Source organism: Palaemon carinicauda, chromosome 35 (assembly GCF_036898095.1).
Source record: "Palaemon carinicauda isolate YSFRI2023 chromosome 35, ASM3689809v2, whole genome shotgun sequence".
Classification (NCBI taxonomy): Eukaryota; Metazoa; Arthropoda; class Malacostraca; order Decapoda; family Palaemonidae; genus Palaemon; species Palaemon carinicauda.
In genome coordinates, this window is record NC_090759.1 from 48,321,997 (window position 1) to 48,346,996 (window position 25,000).

A 25,000-nucleotide genomic window follows, 5' to 3' on the forward strand; every position below is an offset into this window, starting at 1 on the left:
GGCTAAAGGCAAACCAAAAGCTCTTCTGTGCTTTTGTAGATCTACTGAAGTCTTATGATAGAATACTAAGATAAATTATGTTTTGGTACTTGAATAAGAGGAAAGTCCTTGAGAGGTTGGTTAGAATGGTTGGCAAGGACGAAAGTAATAACATCAGTTGAGGTAATAGACACTTTTAAACTTAGTGTTGGATAATCATACCAGGGGTCAGCATTAAGCCCATTTTTATTTGTGTTGGTCTTGGATGTGATAAGTGAAGAGATCGGAATTGAAGAGTTGTGGGAGTTGTTGTAAGTAGATGATTGTGGTATTACTGCTGAAAATGAGGATGACTTACAGAGAATGGTTGTAGGGTGACAGGAGTGTTTGGAGAGGGGTTGCTTTAGGGTTAATGTGGATAAAACTGAGATTATGTTGCAGTAAGAAAGGTAGGGAAAGGATTGCCATACATGAAAGTAGAGGCTCAGTTATAAAACATGTAGAAAAATTTAGGTTTGTTCCGTAATTGGAATACAAACTAACGCTATTTATAGGGGTATTACTTGCGGCGAAGCTGAAATGACGACCCAAAATTCCAACTTTTGGACTACCATTAATCACTTTTTAGCATTTTCTTTCAGTTTATGCATGTGTGTGCTGTGTTCTCCTACGGCTATGAGGACTTGTTCGGGAATTAAAGGCTGCACAAGTGGGAAGTTTATGTCTGCTGTGGAAACGAATCCCCACAGCCTTTGCCCTGTCTGCAGAGTACAGTGCTGCGACGAAGATAATAAGTGAAGTGATTGTCGGAAGTGGTCTTCCTCCCAGTGGGAAAGGTATGGGCGTAAGCAGAAGAAGAAGTCCTAGCGGGAGTCTTCCCCTTCAAAGGGTGCTTCAAAGCAGAAGCAGCATCTGATGCTCCTAATTAACACCTGGCCAACCTTGGTCCTCAAGAGACGGTGCTGCCTCCACCAACGGGCTGTTTCTCTTTCTCTTCTTTTTCAGCTCTGGCGGTCGTTGGGTTTGCCCGGTGAACCTTTCAAGGAGGCGCTGCTGCGGTTTCTGCACCGGGGTGCTGACCTTCAGCATGCATCAGCTTTAGGTGTCGACCTCTTATCCATCGTTGACGTCATGGTGTTGGAGAGCTCATTGGCTGCTCTGCCAGCTACTCCTGCGACTGCGTCTGCTTCTCCATCTTCTGCCAACAAGAACATCAGTCAATCTTTCAATGACCCTCATAGTTCCGCTATGGCATCATGCGGAATGGTTCCCGGCCCTTCTGCTGCTCCTGATGGAGCTCCCAAGAGAACTTCCTCCACGACACAATCTACTCAGACAACCACATGACAACATCTACCACAAGGCAGTAGCTTCGCTACGTCTTCACGCCTGGAGACTATCCAGCATCACCTCACACAGAGAAGATTTTCTTAACAAGTTGCAAAAAGGATGTCTGGATGTCTGCGAAAATCTTCAGCCTCAGTCTACCAGGCTAAGTGGAATGTCTTCTGTGGTTGGTGTCGGGGAAGGGGTCTCAATCTACTCGATGCCACTATTCCATCAATAACGGAGTTTCTCGTGTATTTGCAGGAAGAAATGCGTCCTTCAGTTTTAGCGGTTGAAGGCTATCGCTCAGCCTTGAGTCTCGTTTTAAACTGTAAGGAATGGACAATTCCTCATCGCTAGAACTTTCCCTCCTCATACGAAGTTATGAACTTACCCTTCTTCAGTCGGAAGTGAGACCTCCCCCCATGGAACGTCGTTCGAGTTCTTGGGTTTCTAAAGAGACCCCTGTATGAACCCTTACGCCAGTCAACAGGTCGCCACCTGACTTGGAAGACAGTGTTCCTACTCACCTTAGTATCAGCCAAATAAGTAAGCTAACTTCATAGTCTCTCTTATGACATCGCCCATTCAAGGGGATGGAGAGAGGTAAGCTTCAGCTTCGTCCCTGAGTTTGTTGCGAAGACTCAGAATCCGGGGGTTTTGGATCTTAGGTTCAAATCCTTCCAGATAACGAGTCTCCGCTCTGTAACTGACGACCCAGATCATCTGTTACTATGCCCAGTAAGGTGTTTGAGTCACTACCTCAAGAGAACAGCAGCAGTTCGCCATAGAGTGTCCTTGCTCTTCGTAAGCACGGGCAGAACCAAGTGGAGGGTCATGAAGAACACAATCTCGGCATGGATTTACAAAGTCATTGACTTTGCCCCGAATCCTGACCCTCCTCCAACTTGTCGTCCCAGAGCACATGATGTCAGGAGCTTTGCTACGTCCCTGGCCTTCTAAAAGAACTACTCCGTGACGCAGGTATTACAAGTGGGTGTGTGGAAAAGACTAACGACATTCACCGCTTGCAAGTCATGACCCACAAGAACCTCGATAGGTTCTCTATCGATCCTGTGGTAGCTGCACAACAGCTGGTTTAGTACCTCAAGCTCCTTATTGGACAAGTAGCAGAAGGTCGAGGGCATTGATTACCCGAGTTTTAGTCTAAGTGAAGGAAAAGGAATGTCTGGCTCTTTTCCTTTCTTCATCCTCACCTCACTCGGGGAAATCAGCATCCTGGAACCTCTGCACAAGCTGGCCTCAAATCTCTGCTGGTTAGCCATCGCTCCCTTGTGTAACCTATTATTGTTCCAATACTGTTGCGTCCCCATACCCTGTTGAGGTGGTATTTGGAATGTCTTGGTCTCTTCAGTTATTCCCTACAAGACTCGGAATAACGTTTACCTGGACAGTCACACTGCTAGTTTATCACCACACACAACTTGAGTAGGCCGTTGACCATGCTTAGCAGGTTTAGTGAGGTGTTAGGGTCTCCTTATTGTAGCACAAACTCTCCACAATAGGGAGTACCCGGGCAAGGCCAGATTGCCAGAGACATTGATTTGTACTGTATTCCAGATACGGAACAAATGACAAATTCAGAGGTAATTTTGTATTTTTACAAATTCAGAGGTACTGTAGTTTGTATTTTTCCTAACGATACAAACCTTAGCAATTTTTATATACAGTACTTGCCCGCCAACTCTGTCCCCCTTGAAGTCCTATCTCCAAGCAAAGTGAGTGCAATCACAGGTGTACAAGTGGGAGGGGTAGTAGGCTACCCCCTACCCCCAGCTAACTAGCGGGATGGGTAGTTAACCCTCGCTAAATTTTAATGGCTCGTCCTTTCAGCTTTGCCGAAAGTAATACCCCTATAAATAGCTAAGGTTTATATTGTTAGGAAAAATACAAACTACCTCTGAATTTGTCATATATGGGGTCTACTGTATGTCAGGATGGAGGATGTGAGGCTGAAGTTGAAAATAGGATAGGATAAAAGCAGCTTGGGGGAAGTGTAGGGAGTTAGCACTAGGGTTATGTGATAAGAAAATGCCAATCAAGCTAAAAGTCAAATATATAGCACAGTAATAAGACCAGTGTTGATGTATGGATCAGAAATGAGGGCTCAAAGAGGAAGCTAAGCTTAAGAGAACAGTGATGAGAATACCGAGGTGGATTATGGAAATATCACTGCATGAAAGATTGGATAATTATGAAATATGAAGAATGGCAGGCATAGTAAAGATTACAGATGTGATAAGAGTGTCACGACTGAAATGGTGTGGTCACGTGTTGAGGATGGATGGTGGGGAGGACGTGAGGAGAGCTCATGAGGAACCTGTAAGGGAGGGAGAAGATTGAGAGGTAAAGATTTAGATGGCAAGATAAGGTGAAAAATGATCTGGAGAGAAGATATTTGGTCGAAGAGAATGCTTTTGATAGAAGGCATTAGAAAATGCACATCAGGCAGCCGACCCCTAAATGTACGGATAACGGTGGGAAAGATGATGTTCAGCACCTCCATTTTACAACTCTTGCAAGGATTTGGATCTAGATATTTCACATCGGGTATTCTTTACAATTAAAAGAAATTTTTATTAGAAAATTGGTGTATTGTACAGTACAGTACTAGTTAAATTCTATTATTGAGTTTTTTTATTTCTTCACTCACCATGAAGATTTGACTTTATCAATAGGTTTTTTCAATTACGAGTATTTAGTAGGCTAATACATTATACCCATAAAGCAATTCATTTTCCCAATTAGTCCTACATATTCATGATGAATTTGGTCCTTACTTGAGTCTCTTCATTCCCATAAATATTTTTCATACACTTCCATTAATGTCATAGTCCATACCATAGCCTTAAACAATTTAAGGACAAGTATATGAATTTCCTTGCTTGAAAGTTCATGAGCTAGGAGTAGGCTGGCAAAGATCTCGGCCCATATAGTAGTGAAACGGGATCATCCCATTCTTTCTTACCATCTATTTCATACAGCTAATTCAGTTTAACTTGACATTACATTCTCCTGTGTAAATTGTGGCCACTATACGGTCACTTTATTAGTCAAGTTTATAACCTAGTTTGTTAAATAAGAAATGAGTGTACATTGTGAGCATTGATATGCTATATCTCAGAATTTTCATGTTTATTCTTGGCAATTGGTATCAGCATCTCTGCAAAAAGCTTTGTATCTCAAGAGTATCAAATAAATATGTTAGTTCTTATTCACAAGTATTTCTGCTTATCAAAAGAAGAAATGAAGTTGCTTGGCCCATACGCAAAAGCGTCCATTCAATTTCTTTCTCGTTAAGTATTCATGATTTTTTATTATTTGTGTATGAAGAATTTATTTCATCTTTGGAAGTTGTAGGAGCCAGTATATTAATCATAGAATAGTGAGGCAAACTGTTTTGGCGAGTGGTTATTACTGAATAATGGTTTTCTTAGATGAAAGTGTGATTATTGGAGGCATTGTAAGTTTATTTGATATAAATTCTGCACATTGCAATATTATCTCATTATAGTCATGATGTTGACAAACAAGGAATTTCAATGTCAGTTTGGTAGAGCAATATGATTTGTTTATTCAGTGTGTCTTAATGAATTAACATAAATTGCTTTTTGAGATGTAAAAAAAGTGTTTGGTGTTTTATTGTATTTACATATTTCATTTTGAAACAATTTGTCTTGATCATTTACTAGTGGATTAATGGTCTAGAAGAAAGTTGAATTAATTTATCACCAAAGAATGTTGGGAAGCTTCATGAACCAGTTGAAAACACAAAAGACTAAAGAAGCTGAGGATATTTATGGAGAGCCAACTTCTTTAGCAGCAAAGTTACCTTATGGTTTGAGTCTTTCTTCTGTCAGTCTCAATTCCTTAAAATCCCAGACAGCCAAAGTGTCCACTCAAGTCATTAGTTCTTTAAAGTCGCAGTCAACTAAGGTTTCTAAGTATATTTGGAATGATAATAGCAATGAAGCTAGCGACGAAAAGACAATCGAGCAGAAATGTCCCCCTCCAACCATACTCGAACAATTGGGCTGGCCAGTCCTTAATTATCGTAAAAGCTGGAGATCGCGTTCTGATAATGGGGAGGAAGAAGATATAGTGGAGAAATTTATTCGGGTCATTCAGTCTGAAGATTATGATGAGAAACCTGAAGATACCTTTTATAACCATCCTCAGCGGGTAATTATATTGTAAATTTATGCCAAGAGTAAGTTTTCGTCAGCTGAGGTGGAAGAAAGATTTTTCTTAAGGGTTGTTAAATTGCATGTGTTAAGACGGTGCTTTTTTGGTTTTTACTTAATTTGGTTTCAAGTTACGTAATTTTACTTAATGGATGTAATACCACATTTTCAATCTGAAATAGATTGGTAGTTTTAACAATAGTACAATATGTAGGAATGACAACAATCTATTGGTATTCCCCTGAGTAGACTGCAGTTCAGTAGCTTTTCAGCTCCTCATATCTCTCATTGTAGAATTCTTTACTTAACCACTTGACGATGGTGCTTTTGTATGCTGGGCAACTTGTTTAGAATCGAGATATTTTGAAGATTAAATTTTCAAAATTCAATGATAAATAGTAGTTTTATTGAGTTACTATTGGCTGTTGTATAGGTCTATTTTTAACTTTTAAAACTGGCTATACTGTAGAGTCTTTTACTTATAATTTGTTGGTATACTGTATATCAAACCACTGAAGCATCTGATATATTGAGGGAATACTAAATGTATTCAGATACAAAGCCCATATACTGTATGGATTTACTTTGGTACAGTGATACCTCGGTTTATGAGTTTAATTCAGTCTAGGAGCAACTTTGCAAACTAAAATGCTTGTATCCTAAAACAATTTTTCCCATAGAAATAAAGAAAATTCACATCCGTAAATGCACATGTGCACTTATTTTCAAAGGTTTGTAACGGTAATTATTGAACAATTTATAATCCCTAACATCAGAAATTAATATAAATTAATTATTCCCAAGGAAAAAGAAATACCTGAAAGGTAAAAGAAATTTAACTGGCATTGAAATTAGATGAAAATGTTACTACATGGTAACACTCCCTCCTGGTCTCATGTGAAACTGTTAAGGGAATCTGCCTCATTTCTCATGATTCAGCACCTTTGTGCTGAATTGATGCCACAGTGTCATCAATCACATAGGCTTCCACTGTACTTTTTGTTAGCTGGTCTTATCAACTGGGTAATACCCTACCTGTATGGGCACATTTCTTCTGAGCCTCAAATCATAATTACCCTAACACGGTCATTTTTAATTTTTCTTCTTCAAAATCTTTTGACCATTTCCCCCTTCTTCAAAATATGTAACTGCTTTTGTCTGTCCCTTCTTCTTTAAGAAAATGGGGATAAAAAAGGACCAAGGACCCACCCTTTATTTTATTGATACATGGAGGGAAATTTTTGGTCGTGCACTAATACAATATTCGTAAATCCATTTAAATTTTATAGTTTTATACCAATTTGCTCGTATTCAGTCGCTTGTGAACCGAGGTACCTGTACTACTGTAATTACTGGAATAGTAAAATATATCTAGTTGGTAAAGTTCTTTCAAATGATAATTTAAGTTTACCTTTTACAGTACTGTGAGGTTACAGTATTAAATACCTCTTTTTTTTTTTTTTATTATACAAAATTACTTAAGTGTGTACAGTACTGTACTCTATTTATCAGTATTGACTTTTAAATTGGTGCTTTAAAGTGCAAAGCCAAAGTGCTCATGTTCAGAGTTTTTTACACTTAAAATTACTTATTTTGGATGAAATGTATAAAAGGAGTGTTTAGTCATGAAATAATGTAATGCATTAAAAGACTGTATTGTAATTTTTCCAGCGTCGTAATGATCGAGAGGAAATACGGCGTAAACTCGCTATGGGTGTGGACGATGACCAGTTTATGGAACGGCCACATCGAAAGCCCTCACTTCACTCTCGCCTTCAGAGTGGTAAGTGGAAAATATGGCCTCTCTTTGTTTGGCCATTTGGCTCACAGTATTTACTGTACTGTATTCCCAATTGAGAAAACAAGATATACTATACAGTACTATGTACTGTAATTCATACAAACTCTAAAAATAAAGCCACTTGGTGCAAATGTATTCATAGAAAATTTCAGTTTTTTATTAACATGACTTGATTTCAACAGGCATGAATCTTCAGATATGTTTTATGAATGAGACAGCCAGCGATTGTGAAAGTCAGTGTTCAGACACAGAGAGTACGCAAGATCGCGAAGTGGAAACAGATCGTGTATCTACAACATCCGTGAACAGTAAGGTAAGGACTTACCATAGCTAATTTTGCTGGTAATACAACATTTATTTCAAAAGTAATCTTTAAATAAATCTATGAAATTTGATTTGTTCCTACGCGAATACAAACTTTGTTTTTTAATAGCATAGTGATTCAAGAGCAGCTGAAACTCTGCGGTTAAGAGGTGTCGGCTGTAGCTGATAATTACCAGCCTCCTGACTGATTATGGAGAAGCTCCAACCCTTTTACAAGTACGCTGACCAGTCACTTCGATTCAGAATAGTGTGTTAGTAATCTTGACCATGCCGAAGATGGACATGCAGACCTACCTAGGAGTGTTGGGACAGTGAGGCACTTGTATGAGTGGCAGGAAGGTAGATCCTCATATATTGTACACTTCGTGCAGCTGCCATGTGTGTCACTTGAATTCCCCTGTGAGAAGTATAGAGAATGGTCACCCTCCAAGTGGCAGGTGTATGGCAGTAGGCAGAAGAAGGCAGCTAAGCTTTATTCTTCTTCCTTGGGCTCATCTTCGAGGTCGAAGAACTCTGCTAAACCTCATCCTTCAAACCCGGTTCTCCGCCCTCTTACCCTTACCTTTCAGTCTCTTATGGAGACCACAAATTTCAGTCTTGTTCAATGGATGATGCTGTGCTACGCCTTTCACTTCTCTGGGGTTATAGGATACTCCTTCCCCAGAAAAGTTAGCCTTATTGCTTAATCCCTCTTGGACAAGTCTCAAGGCCGGGAGACTTGTCTGATTACCTTAGTAAAACAGGCAAGCCTCACCCTTGAGAGGAGACTTCACAAATTTCAGTCTTGTCCAGTTGATGATGCTGTGCTACGCCTTTCACTTCCCTGGGGTTACAGGATACTCCTTCCCAAGAGAAGTTAGCTTTATTGGTTAATCCCTCTAAGGAGAATAATGCTTTAGCGCCTTATGACCTTGGAATTGAGCCTGAACCCAAGCTGCCAGCTGATGTTCTGTCCTTGGACAGACTTCTCTGATTGACCAACTGTCTACTAATTCTACGAAGAAGACGATGTTGGGAGGGACAAGTCCTCCTTCTCGGAAGACATAGAGTAGTTGTTCTACTTATGATATGTGCACTCACTCTTGTATATCTTCAGAGCGGCACAGGGTCTCCCCTACGCGAGTAACATGTCTTTGAGTTTCCTCAAGGGTTTTGACTAATTCATCTTTAACTCATGAACACCTGCTTTCTTCTCTAACTAAATCGGAAAACCCTGCCTCGCCAAACCTTTTCTGTGCTTAGCACTCTTGCAACAACAGCTCGCCTCCCATACTAGCACGCTAAACACTAGCATGTACAGTGACAGATATCAGCGGGATCCCGTGGATTCATAAGTGTCTCTTTTAGCACACTCCTCAAGAGAAGAGATTTCCTTATGTCTCCCAAACACACGATTGCATTTACGTGCATGGTTTCAACAATTGCAAAACTATCAATGATGACAGGCATGCTCATTTGAAGCACTCATCCTAGCATGCTCTCTTATTCTCTTTTTTAGATGGATAAGGGATAGATGATAAAGACGTGTGTAAGCATGCGATAGCTGCACGCACTCGGCCCACTTTTAATTACTTTTTCTGAATGGAAGGAAACTACTCCGGTACGAATGACTGTTTATGCCTCCAAGCACACTCGATCTCAGGTGAAGGGATTGGATGAGGACTTTATGGTCCAGAAGTCTCAAGCATTGCCCAATCCTCGTCGTATTCCGGGCTCTCACTCTTCTAAGCTTCAGGTATTTCTTGTATTGTGGCTATCACTAGTCAAATTTTTCTCTAGTCTGTCTTTTAAAAAGGCTTACTCTTTGGAGTATTTCTCCTTCATACTACCACCTTTGTATCCAGTCTCTCCTGAAAGTGTTGTTCATACAAGAGTATCAGAATATACCTGTTCTCCCTTTCAGATGTGTTAAAAGGGGAGGGAGGGAGAGTAAGAATTTGAAGACAGCGGCTAAGAGATTCTCTGGTTCCCTGGACCTAGACCACAGTCGAATAGGCGCAACATAAGTTTAGGGTGCGTGCCCATGAAATCAGAGGAGTTGGTGCTACTCTACCCTTTCAGAAAAATCTCTGTTGCTCAAGCTTTAAATACTGGCGTATGGACTGGAGCATGGAAGCCTCAAACCATCTTTACTGCAAATTATTTTTGGGAATGCACTCACAGGTCTTTGGATGTTTTCACTCTGGCCTGTGATTGTTACTCAGCAACTGGTGTAGCAACTCTAGCTCTTTTACTGGACCAAAAGTATCACGTCTAAGATAGTGGTTACAAAGTAATGTTAGGTCGAAAGTGAGATTCAGGCCCTTTTTTTATGTTCTGCCTCTCCGTTGGGGTAGCTGTTGGAATTTTATGTAGCTGGCCGAACGTAAATACAGGTAATCCTCGCCTTTAGCTAGCAGCTTTTCTATTGCTGTGGAATAGAAGTGTTCATTCCACCATCCTTCTAATGTGGGGGAGGATGGATTTGTAAAGGCAAACACATCAAATTGTTTATGTCTTACTTGCCAGACTTAATAGTCTAGAAAAGAGATTTTTTTAATAGCCTTAGTTTCTCAGGGCGTGAGCCTACCGGTACTTTTAACCCTAGTTTGCGAGGTGTCAATAATGCTATTCTCTGCACCTTATCAGGTCTGAGGTTAGTGATCACTGGACTTTAGCCAGCCAGATTGGTAATAGGGACTTACTCCTACCTAAAGATGAGTCTCCCATTAAAGGACGAAGGTTTGTATTCTACAAATTACAAATTTAAAAGGTCTTCAACTTGCCCGAAAGTCCCAGAGGCATTCAAAGTGACTGTTCAATGTAACAGTAATTACAGTCTACTGCCAACACCCCGTTATAGGTTTCAACTGTAGAGTTCCAGTTGTGCTTGAATCAACCTCCTATTAAAGGGCTCGGGTTTTTATCATTAGGAAAAATACAAATTACTTTTAAGATTTGTGATTTTTCATTTAACAATCAGCTTCCATTAATATATAGTACAGTACTAAGTAGCTTTTCATATAATAAATCATTTTGCATTATAACCCTTGTTCTTTCCTATTACATTAGCCTGCATTAATGTTCTACTTTACTGTTACAGTCATCAACACCACAGCCAACGAGAACTAGAGCAGCACAGTCAGAAACTGACAGAGATGCTCCTGTTGACTTTTTTGCACGCCAAGCACAGCTACAAGCAGAGGCTCGCATGGCATTAGCCCAGGCTAAAGAAATGGCCCGGATGCAAATGGAAATCGAAAAGCAGTCTAAAAATAAATCACCAATTTCCGAGATTGTCCGGGAGAGTTTCAATAAGGTATGCTTATTTATAGTTGCAGTACACAAAGTACAATACAGTACACTATTGTTATAGCCCTTCAGAGACCCCTTTAAACCTGATTTGGATGAGTAAAATACTTTGTGAGTTTTATGAAAATTTATTCTTAGAAACATTAAATGTTCACTTAATGTAAATTATATATGAATAGAGTACAGTACTGTGTGTACAAAAGGGCTGACTTGATTTTAACCATCTGTTACTGTCCTTCATATCTTAATAGTGTAACAGAAGTAAAGGGTTATGAAGTTTATATTTGTTAACCAGGTTTTGTAATCCTTTACAGATTGGCGTTCCATTCCCTGATAGCAAACGTCGAATCAGCCGACAGATTCTTACAGACATGAATGTTGCCCAACTGCAAGTAATTGTTAATGACCTCCATACACAAATAGAAAGTAAGTGCATTAACAAATTGTCCTCTTAGTACCTGTTTACATATAAAAAAAATGCTCTCAAGTTAGTGCTGCTTTATTCACACTGTGCAAGTAAGATACCCCTTATAACCTCTTCAAATTGAAGTCAGATACTCAATTGTCATGTACAATTTTTTACTAGAAAACTAGTTTAGATATTTATCAAGTACTGTAGTTGTAATAATTCAGTATTCGGTTGCATTTGTACGGTATTTAAGAATGAGTAGTCAACATTGCCAATTATACTGTGAACATGTGTTGTTTGTTTAATCATAAAGGGCCTGCCTATCTTATTTTCATAAGTTATAAGTGTAAAGATCTTTTGAAAGGGTATTTCTTGTTAGAAGTTAGTAAAGATATTGTTGCTTGGAAAAGATACTGTGTTCTTACCTTACTCGTATTTGATCAACATTACTTTCCCAAGCTTATTTGCAACAGTGCGTGGTAGTCAAGGCATGATATGTGATATAATCACACTGCCAAGAATTCTATGACAATTCTGATGTTTTGGGTACTGGGAATTGAAGCATATTGTTCTAGGTAAATTGAAAGATTTAATTCCAGGTTTAAATGAAGAATTGGTGACTTACCTGATGGAACGAGATGATCTACACATGGAACAAGATTCAATGTTGGTGGATATTGAGGATCTGACTAAACATATGTAAGTATATTTCAGTAAAGTATATCCTCCAAAGAGGTTGTTAATCATCATCATTCACATTGTGTTTGTTCCTTTGTTTAATGGCTATAGGTAACTACTGCTGAATTGTGAACATTATGACAATATCATTACATTTCTTAGCTCACAGACTTCTAAATCCCATTTATAAGGAGAGGTAAAATTGAAATCCTGTTATAAATTTGTTCCTACACATAATACAGACCACCGTCCTTTAATAGGAGTGTGACTAAAGTGAGGCTGTAACAACTGTTAAATTTTAACAGGGTAAAAAATTATTTTTGCTGCAAAGTGCACAGGGCATGTCCTCCCTTGCAGTCAGTGGAGTTTTCAAAGAAATAGAAGTATAAGAGATGCCAAAGAAAATTTATAGCTCCTTCCCATCTTCGGGATCTAAGCCTGCTATATTTACTTTGCGTTCCTCTGAGGCTGGGTCCTTATTTCCTGACTTTGCAATGCCTTAGCAAAGCATAAATTAGCTTTCATAAAGTTAGTCGAATATCATTTACAAAATTGTCATCGATAATTTTTATTGCATGCTGCATCTCTTCGTATTTGTAGAAATTCATTAGAAGAGAAACTCCTTGCCCTTCAAGAGTACTTTGAAAGAGTTGGGAGTGTTCTATTCCCCCAGTAAAGGAAATATGCTTCTAAGTTCTTGTGTTGCTCTGCTGCTTGTTGATGATCTTGCAAGGGTTTGGTATGGATATAGGTAAGTTTTAGCCTTACCTAGGTAGCGATGGTGCTCCATTTGCAGAGATAATACTTTGAAGTGCTAGCTGCTACCAAATTAAGAAGTCTCCTGCCCTTCTGCGGCGAAGCAACATGATGTGGGGCCCTTCATCAAGTTATTGCCTGCTTCTTCACCTGCTGCAGAGGTCGCCAACAGCTCGGTAACCCTTGACTTGGGTGAAGTGACAAGTGTAAAACGAAGCACACGCCCTCACCTTCCCTATCTCCTCTCTTGTTCTTGTGCCTCCTTCATCATCTGTCACCCTGATGAAGAAGAGGTCACCCAAGCACAGAATGACCAATTGTACAAAGTCTCTCAAGATATCGACCGATACCTCTTCATGGTTTCGTGGGAGAAGTAACACAGTATCAAACCCTGACCCACCCTGGGAAAGGCTGACCAAGTACTATTGCTGGTCAGGACCTAGGTGCCCGCCCTTGTCCCTCTGTTGGCCCAGGATGCTCCCAAGATGCTAAGGTGACTCTGCTCATTAATTGAAAGCTGCCCAGAAAAGATCTGCAAAAGGGGGAGAAGAAACCTTTGATCTTTCTTCTCATTCATCCGACCGACAAGAACCATCTTCACGCTGATGTAATGGTACACTGTAGTTCTTGTTGCCCACCTTCTCCTCATGCATGATCACCACAAGCACTATCAACAGGTAACAGGTCTCCTTGCTACTGATCTCCTCATGTAAAGGTCCTTGCACTTGATGGCCACACTTCAGGTCTCTACACTCTGCCTCCTCGCAACTGTCTACTTGGCTGTCTCCTTACACCCTGTCATGGAATGATTCATTTACGTATTTGAACGGTCACCAACTACTGAGACATCTCGCGTCAGGCCTCATCAGCTGAAGACTGCCCAATCTTGGTCATAGAATTACAGGACGTGTCTTGCTTCTACTTCCCGAGACCCGATTTAAAGCTTCAAGGAAGATCCTGACCCTTAGTCACTTGTTCTTTCTCGTCACTGACTGAAGTCACATCGCCTTCCTCTGCACCTTAATTCATCAAGCAACCGAGATCGTCCTTAGTGCAGCGATCGGTCCGAGTCATGGGGATTCTTGGGGTGGGACTAATCACTACTCTGGTGACCCACGTGTGCAATGGGATCCTGTCTCCCGACGGGATCTTCTCGCATGCAAGCATTTTGAGGACCTGTAACAGTTGATACCTCATTTCTCCTGAGGTCGCTGTGATGATTTGTCATGTCAGCATGAATCCCACCAGACCTCTCTTCCAACTAGGGTTATAGCTTAGCTAGTAATAATAATAAGTGTAGGCAGTCATGGAAAGTGTCCTCGGTAAGCTTGCCATCAGATTCAAGATAATGATCTTCAATTCCTTCCTCTGCTGCAGAATACTATCCTGGAACTATGCTCAGTCTGGTGCGCGAGTATTCTAAAGGAACAGAAGAACTGATAGTGACTTGTGTTGAGTTCTGCCCCCTGGTATGGGGGGGAGGAGATTTAGGAAATTGTTGACCCCTCTGCACCTGATTCAGGTTTGGTACCAGCAGCAGAGACAAGAGAATTCTGAGATAAGAATCTATCTTTGTTAAGGTTATTACCCGCACCTTGGTGAGACTTCCATAGGGCCCATCAGGGGTGAGATGATGGCTATTGATCTTCAATTCGGTTCTCTTCGAGGATCGCGCCCCGGTTTAGAACTACTATGGTCTTCTCCTGGCGGAGTCATGCTGAAAAGAGTGGATTCTCAGATTGCTGGTGTAAAGTAAGTTTTATGATCCAGTTGCGCTGAACAAGATTTTGCTACCACCTTTCTTTCAACAGTGTAGGTTCTACATTCTGAAGGGAGTCGCAGAGTTGCCTCGTCTGATTGATCCATCAGTTGCAGCACTGACACCAGGGAGCAATGCAGAGAGACTCGAGTATAAGAGCACCTTGTTCTTGTCCTGGTAATTTTCATGCCCTGCCAAGCTTCCAAGCAATGTTGTGGATAGACCACTGGTCAGGTGCGGTGAGGTATCTCTCTGTCTCAAGATTTGTGTAATGCCAAAGAAAAGAAGAAATACACGGATCTCTTACTCTCTGTCGCATTGGCAGTGACTTTCCTGAGCTTCAGTCAGCAAACCAGTGGGCAAATGGGGTCCCCATGTGAAAGGATGCAGTTACCTCCCATTTCAACAGAGGTTGGATAAGGTGTGGCTCTCTTCAGTAGGAACAGACCGGTGCTAGAGTCAAGGGTGAGCATCTCACTTAAGGACATTGAGGCCACTGTTGATTAGTGGGGGAAAGAGAATCATGACTCCCTAATCCAACGAGTGTGACTTTTAGGGACACAGGCCCTTCGAAGTAAACCACTCCCAAGGCTTCTTTAAGTCAACCACCAGCTAAGTCCATGCTGAGGAAGCTGATAGTGACTTCAAGATCTCAATCTACTGTACTACTCCAGTTCCTTCCACCTCAAAGAAAGGAAGAGACAATGTTGCCCCTTTTGATCTCAACCCAGCTGTGCTATGAAGGGAGGAGGGGATATTGAGGTTGGCGATGTATTCCTCCAGCTGCCGATAGTGAGGTATGTCTTTCGAGCCATAGGGCAACATGGCAGAGACACAGAACTGAAAGTGGGGTGGTAGAAGTTCTCTGGGACAGATACCACCTTCCTTTCACCAGCCCTCCCCCTCCCCCTCCCCTTATTCGCTCTAGTGACATTTTAGACATAATCTCTAACATTGCCTAAGGCTCTGCCAATTGGGGAAGAAGTGGCAGCAATGATGGACACATGAACATTCTAGAATTTATTTCAAGATGAGTTGCCTGGCTTTACAGTCAGCTGTTCCTTATGGAGAAGTCTACACTGTTTGTACAGCTGTCAGGAAGGAAAAAGGAAGACTTCATGTTTCTGTGGATTTTAAGGACCTACACTGTCAAATACATATGCTTTGATTCAGCAGAATGTACCATCAGGTCATCTTCGAGGGAGTTTTTTTACCAGTTCAAGGCCTTGTGCTTCAGACTGTTTACTGCAATGTGTTCACCCTAGTCTCAGCTTAGGCCCACTTGAAAAGGATTATCGTCTTCTTCTAAGGTATTTCAATGATTGGCTGATCCTGTAGTTTTCGAGGAGGCCGGTGCTCCAGGATCAAGAGAAGTTTCTTTTCTTTTGTCACGATCTGAGGATCAGTCAATCGGAAGAAGTAGTTTCCTCCCGAAGAGAAGGCTAGCGTACTTGGGAATGTTGATAGAAATGGCAGTGGCAAGAATCTTTCCATCTGAAGATTGCATCAACAGACTCAGGGAGGTAGCCCAACCGTTTCTGACCAAACAACGACTTCAGGCTCCCAAGTAGCTGTATGGTTTTCGGTTCCCTAAGGGCCATACACTGAATGGTTCCAGATTTGCTGATGCTCCTCGTCAAGGTACCATGAGAACTACCTCAGTGGTCCAGTCTTCTCTGTCAGTCCCATCTGCAGAGGTACCATAGCTCAGTGGCAACCTTGTTACTTTACAGTGACAAATATACCACAGGTCATTCTGATGGATAGAAGGAGGTCTCCTTTACGTTTGTCCTGGAATTTGTGGCCAACATCCAGAACCCCATAATCCAGGATCGAGTGATATATTCCCCCCCCCCCCCCAAGGCACGAGTAGCAATCAGGATGACCTGCTTCTATGTCCTATGATGTTGCTGCCTCAAGAACTCAGTGCTTCAGACCAGAGCACCAGAGGCTGTTCCTCAGCACAGAAAAGGTTGCCAAGCCAATATCCAAGAATACAGTCTTATTCCAGCTTGGCAACACCTTCAAGCGTGCTTGCAATTCTTCCAGTAAGTCTACTGACAAATAATCTCTTGTTCGGACTCACGAAGTCAAGGGTTTCGACTCTACCCTAGCCCTCAAGAAGAATGTACATGGCTCAAGTGCAGAAGACAGGAATCTGGAAGCACCAGATAGCCTTCACCACCTATTACCTTTGGGAGTTTACCCCGAAATCTCAGGATACTGTTAGTCTTGGACCTGTAGTAGCTGCTCAACAGGTTGTGTAGCAAGCCTTGCTCCTGTATGGAACAAGAAGCATTTCATTTAAGGCTGCAGTTGCGATACAAGTCTTAGGAATGAAAGGTAAGCAAATTGGGCTGTTTTTCCTTTCTTCACCTCTTGGGGGCGCAGCAGTTATGCAGTTATGTTACTGGACTGGACGCTAGATGCAGGCAAGCTATGCAATCGGTAACTTTTCATTATAATTTGGTTTGCATTGAAATATTTTCTCTATCCTCTTGTTCAAGGGGAGGATGGATGGAATGTATGTACTCTCATTTCTCATATAATGTCCATATGTTTGGTTTTTATGTCCTTAGGAATATAGATTCTTCAGTTACCTCGTACCAGTCTCTGGTAGGGATCTAGCCTAACAACTGTGATATCTTCTTGCCGAGTCATGAATTTCTTTGCTCTACAGGACTAAAGTACCTTGACATTTCCCCTCCTCTACAGGACTAAAGTATCTTGACACTTCCCCTCCTCTACAGGACTAGAGTACCTTGACATTTCCCCTCTACAGGACTAAAGTACCTTGACATTTCCCCTCCTCTACAGGACTAAAGTACTGTACCTTGACATTTCCTTTCCTCTACATGACTACAGGACTATAGTACCTTGACATTTCCCCTCCTCTACTGGACTAAAGTACCTTGACATTTCCTCTCCTCTACAGGACTAGAGTACCTTGACATTTTCCCTCCTCTACAGGACTAGAGTACCTTGACGTTTTCCCTCCTCTACAGGAGTCGAGTACCTTAACATTTCCCCTCTACAGGACTATAGTACCTTGACATTGCCCCTCCTCTACAGGACTAAAGTACCCTGCCATTTCCTCTCCTCTACTAGACTAAAGTACCTCGACATATCCTTGGGTAGGGGATTTCCTCCCTCCTTGGGATGAGTCTCCTATTAAAGGTTGATAGTTTGTATTACACATAGAACAAATTACAGATTTTTAAAGTAATTTGTATTTTTCATAAATTATACACTTGAAACTTTTTAAGTTACTTGAGACCTTTTAAGGTCCAATGCCTGCCTCAACCATCTGCAAGTCCAAACAGGCAACCAATGTTTATGGCCTATTACTATAAAAGTAAGAAAAAATTAGAATCTGAATGCTCCTTTATAAACAAGGCTTGAGGATATAGTTTCTAGTGAAGGAGAGATTTATGTAAAGTCCTGTGTACAACCAATAACTTTCAGTAGGGTATTAGTGCTTTATAGGCATTACTAAAGGGTCTATGCAATGTCCCTTAATCCCCATATCTGTATCCCCTTTTTAATCTTCTACTCTACCTCTGTTCTTTTCTTTCATCTTATTGTTCAATTCCTTTTTTACTTTTATATTTTAGTGCAATTACAAGGGTCCCCCAGTTGTCTTTTGGCATTGAATGTTCTACCTAGCCCCGTCTCCAGACCATATGGCCAAAATTTGATGAAACTAATACAGTCCTTATTCAATAATATTGTCGTTTATCAACCGAGTTGCTGCCTTTCTCTTTTCATCAATTTGCCTTCAGTTACCTAGCTTTCATACTTTCTAAATTCATCTTAGTTAGATTTTCACTGAAATTAAAGTTCTAGAAGGCTGTAATTAGGTTAAACTTCATCAAATTAGTAATAATGAAAATCAGTAAGGTCACCAATGGATTACTAAAGCATTTAGAGTAGTTAGCAATTTTTTTTATGGGAGTTAATCAGGACGTTACTTTGTAGTGGGCTACTCATTTTGCAGAGTACACTGCTTGTGTAACTCTTTACACTATACATTGAGCCCAGTTACATTGCTTTTTGTCATTTCTCATTGGTCTTTTCCAACCTATGCACCAGTTTTCATCTTATTGAAAGCAGATTTTTCCTGCTACCCCCTTTGACAGTCAATAGTGAAGTTGAAAATAATTGAGCAACTTATCATATTTTGCAGACATTTAAAATGTTCCCCAATTCTGGAGAGGATATACAGTACTGGAAAATTTAAAAATACCCCAATTCACTGTATAGTACTTACATTTCTAGAAATATTAGGTGGCCTAGTATTCAAAAGCTTTGCCCAACATTAAGTTGAAAGCAGTCTCTGTAATCTTTATCAACCTGCTTTTAACAGCTCTGTTAATAGTTTACAAATGAAGGGCCATTTTTTATTAGTATTTTATTCAACTGTATTCTAATATTGGACCTCTTTTCCTCTAGTGGTGCAAAGGAACTAAGTTTACGAGAGCCCATTGAAGGCCAAGAACCCCCTAAAATTACTCCATTGTCAACGCTGTCAACTCCACCGTCAAGATCCAAATCCAATTCAAGATTAAAAAGTATAGTTAAGAAGTGATAAGGATAAAGTGAAAGAAATCTGAGAAGCAGGGGTTCTAAGATAGTGATGGTTAGTATTACAAAATTTATGTCTTTTATTTTCTGAATCTATATGAATTCTTCAGTGTTGATTTACAGGGTCTTTATAGAGAAGTCTTGCATTTGCAAATTATTTCTATGGGATTGTATGACTGACATATCTCAGTTGTATTATCTCAATTTATATGCAGTACATTAGTGCTGAATTTGAACTTCTGTATTGTTATACACATTATATAAATACAGTACTGTAGTATGTGCAAAAGATTCATATACATGGATTTACATCATAGACTATTCATCCATACAGTTAAGTTATTGTAGCAGAAATGACTCCTCCTATGAACAAAGTGTCTGAAACTGCAAATGAATTGTTGTGAAAATTCTGTGAATTCCACATAGAAACAATTTTACTGTTCGTTTTATCCTAACGAATTCTGTACTCTGATAATCATGAAGGATGCTGTAGGTCTAGGGTGGATGTGATAATTTTTTTTTCCTGTTCATAAATGAGAGATGAGTGTATGTATCATTTATTTACATGATTATATGAAATGCTTATTTCTGAAATATGCAGGTAGCTGTCAGGTTGGGCAAGTTTTAAAAAACAGTGATCTAGTTCTAAAACTTGTGTAAACTGTTTCAAGTAAGAAGACTAATTCACATTAATCCACCTTGCATTGTGAAGTGGATTTTTTTCTAATACCTATAAAATGTAAATTTTACTTCATTATTCACATAAAGGGGTATTTTGAATTAAAAGTATCTTGGTACTTTTGGCATGGAATTGGGGTTATTTGCTTTATTCTTATTTGGAGCTTTTGAATAAAACTGCTGTATATTTTTGTGGCATTATTGTGATATGGTTAAATCTTCAGAGCACAGGCAATTAGAATTATTTTCTGTATTAGTTATTATCAATCATTTCTTTTCCATAATTTTGGATTTCTGCATAGTAAAAAATAATTGTATTTTGTTCAAACTTTTTTTTTTCAAGTTTTAAATTTAGTTGATAATTGTAAGGAAAATTTGTGATTAAGCTTATATTTACCTGATAACTTCAATTTATTTGATAAAAAAGTTTTAATTTTATTTAGTTATAACGGTAGCGATCAAAGAGCTCCTGAGTGGTATTAAGGCATAAAATGAGGGTAAGTCACACGAAAGTTTTTGTCAGGAAGTTCCCAACACTTGCCTTTATATCTTGAGAACTTTCTTGAAATAAATCTTAAATCATTTGAAGACTTGATCTTCTCTCTTTCCATTTTTTACTTGAGATTGCTATTTCATTCCTGTTAGCGACCTGACCTTTGCAGAAGGATAGAACATTGGAGCATTTTCATAATTGTTGATTCATTTGTATGAACAACATAATTTTCTCAACGAGATGTCTTACTTTGGTAATATCTCTAAATTACTTACGTGTGTATGTATGTTTGTGTGTCTGTGATCCAAAGGTATCTTAATGCCTGTATCTGTCCATTTACTGTAATTATATCTTAAGCGAAACTTAGTATCTCAGCAGCGAGAGGAGTTGCAGGTGACTATAGGATTTAATCAATTGAAGGGACAAGTGTGAATATTATATGCAGAGTTATAAATATATTTATCTTTTCTTACTGTGCAAATATGACCCTGGCCAACATGTTAATCCATGTTTAAAGATCGCTTTCAGATCCTAATACAACTGCAGTATGTCTAGCTTTTAAGCTGTACAGTACTTATAATGCTGTAGGCACAGAGGTGTAAGTGGATTTGATTTTGTAGCTCATGGGGAAAATCGAAACCTTTCTTTCATAGAGTTACAAAATGGATCTTCATGCATGGGATTATATGTTGAATTGGTTATAAGTTGTGGTTTAACTTAATGAATAGTATATATATATATATATAATATATATGGTTTGCAGCTAGACTTTTCTTTCATTTTGCATTTGTGAATAATCCCAATAATAAAACAAACTCCTCATAAATCAATGTAATAATGTTGAGGTTACAGAAGTTTTCATGGGAGTCTTTCTTGCATTCCTTGTTGGCAGATCATATATTAGATGTGCTTGTTTAAGGATGAGGGTCAATTCACACTCCTCATAATTAGGTGCATGAATCCAAGATGTATAACATAGCATACAACCTTTAGATACATAGTCCCTTCATCAGTGCAGTAGGAAACTGTTGTGTGGCCTGGCATCTTTCCAAGGATTTTATCATCACTTCAAAGGCTTGAAAATCCTCCTTAGACTGTAATCTCTTGTAGGCTACAAAATGAAAGTAATTACAACTTTATTTTAACTGTGTAGCACTCTACAATTTATATGAATTGTGAATTGTTCCTTAAATTCAAATTGAAATTTAGTTTTGTTCTGTTGAAGTATTGTGTATTATGACTTTCCATGTTCATTGATGTTAACCTGGTATCAATGCCAATATGAAATATTGTCTGTTGAAAAGTTGTTTATCAGTAGCCCAGTCTTCCACAGAGAGTACAAGTAGACAGTGTTTCAGCGTTTGCATTATTTCTCGGTTGAACCTTGGAAGATGAAGGCTTTAAGTGTTCCACAGCACAAAGTCTCTCTAGGTAATTATAATCGGGACTCACTCATTGCAGTGGTGTTTTAGGTTATGTATGTTTAAGAATTTTCCTCGAAATTATTCTAAAGGTGCACACTTATCATAATTCTCTTGTAGATAAATAATGTAAAAAGGGGCTTACAGTTACTACAGTTGAATTGGCTGTTTATTGTTTTCATATCAAATCAATCTCTTCACATGGAAGTTATATAACTGAAGAAGAAAGATTTAAAAGTCTGTTGGTATATTTATCTTGGCTGAAGTCATTAACCATTTTGGGGAAAAGGACTATTCGAATTGTATTTTTGACCTATAATTGAATTAAAGAAAAATTTACGATGGTAGCTTATATTAAAGTCTCAAGTTTTCTGTTTAGATCCCGAGTACCCCATGTGCTGGTAAAGCTTTTATGATATCTGAATTGTTTGCTAAATTGAATGCTGTACTGTACATATGTTTCAAATAAAATTCCACACAAATATCTCACTAATGGTTATTTATCCTGTATTCTCTTGCATTTTGCATTACGTAAGGAAGTAGAACCATTGTAACAGGTCTGAAATGCCTATACCCAATTCTATTAAAATGACCCATAGAGTAATTGTTTGGGTGTTAAAACCTGAAAAAGGGTTTCAAGATATATAGATCTGAGCATTGCTCATGACATGAAAATTTCAGTTATTGTAATGATTTAAATATAAAATGTTGCAGTAAAGGGAAAAAATTAATTAAATCCTTTTTAATAGAAGTTGCTAAAAGCAACCCTATAGAAGAGGAGACAAGCATTGTTCATCAAGCCGTAAAAGTAGTACTAAATCTCATTTCACTTTGTAAATGATTATGTATCAGTCACCTGTAATGCAGAATTTTATTGAAAGACATTAGCTTGAAAAAATTAAAAATATTTCATGCTAAAAGAATATCTGAGATCAATAACTGAATTACCTTATTGTAGCACAAATCACTCTGTTCACCGTGATTCCCATGAGACTGACTGGTCGTGGAACTTTCTGTCGAATAGAGTGAAACTAGAAAAGAGAATATCATGATGGAGTGAATAAGAATTTAAGCACAGCATGGTCTGATGATAAAAATTTGTGCATTTGGGATATGGATTCAAAGTTATTACTTCTTTTAATTTTGTAGATTTGTGTTTAAGGCAAATGTTAGTTACTTTACTATCATGATTTTGATACTTGTAATAAATGATTAGTCATGGCCTAGGCTATAGAAAAGGCTACTACATATTGTAGGTCTAGTCTCTATTGGAGTTTCTTCAGCGTGAAGAAAAAAATTAGCAAATAATGGAGGTAGAGTTATTTTTGCTATTGTAAATACAATTATCCATTTTTAAATATTTAACTTAGCCGGTGAATATATAATAGCTGACGCCTCCGGCGGCTCGACAGAAAAACACAAAAACTCGCGAGCGATCGCTATGAAGGTTGCGGGTGTGCCCACCAGCGCCAACTATCGGCCAGATACCGCATATACATGTAAACAGCTCCAGTTCTTCTCTCGGTCTGATCGACAAGTTGATTCCATTACTCGCTGTTAACCTGGAGTTTTTCAACAGTCTTGGTGAAGTACTTTTTTTTGGTTTGAGCTTTCGCAGTGCAGGTGTTTTATCTTCAACTTAAACTCTTGAACTCTTTTTTGGATAGATTTAATTGTTGATGACTTTGGATTGTTTTTGGACTTTCTTTGACTTTTCAAAATGGCTGACCCTTCTCCAATTCCTAAATTTCGTAAATGTAATGCTAGGGATTGTAATAAACGTCTTCCAAAGGCCTCTCTCGACCCACATACTGTGTGTTCTAATTGTCGGGGTAAAACCTGTCAATTAGGAGATCGGTGTGATGAGTGCGTGGTCCTTTCGGAATTCGATTGGCTTGAGTTTGACAAGTATTCTCGTAAGCTAGAGAGAGATAGGGTGAGGAGAAGTTTCTCTAGATCGTTAGAATTTTCCTCCTCCCATGCCCCTGAACCTAATCCTTCCCCAGTAGTAGTTGTGCCTGAACCCTCTACTAGCACTCATGAACCATCAATGCGGGATATGTTACGTGCCATTCAAGCTTTGGGCGAGAGAGTTGTCGTTAGCTACGGACCGTAATCAACTCATGGCGGATGTAAAAGAGTTAAAGTGTCAGAGTGCCACATTAGAAAATCGTGGGGAGAAAGTGATTAGTGCGCAAAGTGTTATCAGTGTTGCGACTGAGGGTTCGTCTGTTCGTGCCTGTCGTTCGCCTAGTCCGAGACCTCTTGCAAGCTCCCATGCCCCAGGGAGAAGTAATGTCGTAGGACTTATGGGTTCGAGAGGCTTTAACCAACGAACAGACGTTCCCTCTATGGTTTCAGGCGTGTCTCGTCAAGACCGCCCCTACCATAAGACGAGCGAGACGGTTTTCTCCTCGTCATCCGAAGGCTTATCGCGTAAGAAACCGTGGAGCAAGGTTTCGAGACCCTTAAAGCGAAAGTCAGTCCCTTCAGGACAGGTCCAGCGTCCTGGTTGTAGCCATTGGGACAGCTCTGACCCTGTGCAGTCATCGGAAGACTGCTCGCCGCCTAAACAGAAGCGTAACACAGGCTCCGAGAGTCTTAGTGTAGGCAATGTTTTGCAGTCACAGACGTTACCCTCGTCTCATACCGCACCCATTCCCGTTGATCCTAAATGGGTTGTACTGCAAGACATGCAGAATAAGCTTGCCTCTCTTATGGAGGACTATTCTGCTGAGCAGGTTCACGATGATCCTCGCCGCTTAGCTGATCGAGATCCTGGCCGTCAGCCGCCCAAACGAGCCTTTGCTCGTCCTGTTGACGTTGACGTTACAAAGTCACGTCAATCACGTGTTGTAGAGCCTCACTCGATGCAGTCCCGTGTTGACTTTCAGCCGCTTGTGGACGTTCAGCCGCTGCCGCATGCTCGTGTTGACGTTCAGGACGTTCGCCAACCATCGAAGTTGACTTGTTTTGACGTTGAGCGTCAAGCACCGCAGTCAAGAGTTGTTTTGACTGCTCAGTCTAGGCAGTCAAGGCAGTCTCGAGTTGACGTCGAGCGTCCTCCCGCTCCTGTTGTTGTTGCTAGTCAGTCTGTTAAGCAGTTACATGACGTAGCGTCCTGGACTGCTACTGATTCTCCGGTGCGTGTGGACTAAGTCCTTACGAGGTGGATCTGAGGCCTTATGGTGCTCAGTTAAGAAACCATCATTACCTATGTCAAAGAATGCTTTGTCATATTTTATCAGATTTTTAATCCGAGAGGCTCATTCTCACTTGAATGAAAAAGACCGATG

The 25,000-nt window shown here is 39.8% G+C and overlaps 1 protein-coding gene across 2 annotated transcripts in view; it reads left to right on the top strand.

Moving 5' to 3' along the window:
* Schip1 (Schwannomin interacting protein 1) overlaps positions 1 to 22,188 on the top strand; it is a 544,486-nt gene extending 522,298 nt beyond the window's left edge. For both annotated transcript variants that reach the window (XM_068358979.1, XM_068358978.1), the window contains 6 exons: positions 7,182 to 7,293; positions 7,494 to 7,624; positions 10,718 to 10,933; positions 11,241 to 11,352; positions 11,935 to 12,034; positions 18,981 to 22,188. In XM_068358979.1, coding sequence (XP_068215080.1) covers positions 7,182 to 7,293; positions 7,494 to 7,624; positions 10,718 to 10,933; positions 11,241 to 11,352; positions 11,935 to 12,034; positions 18,981 to 19,116 — 807 coding nt within the window. In that variant the 3' untranslated portion in view covers positions 19,117 to 22,188. The remainder of the gene's footprint in view (positions 1 to 7,181; positions 7,294 to 7,493; positions 7,625 to 10,717; positions 10,934 to 11,240; positions 11,353 to 11,934; positions 12,035 to 18,980) is intronic.
* Positions 22,189 to 25,000: the final 2,812 nt, after the last annotated feature.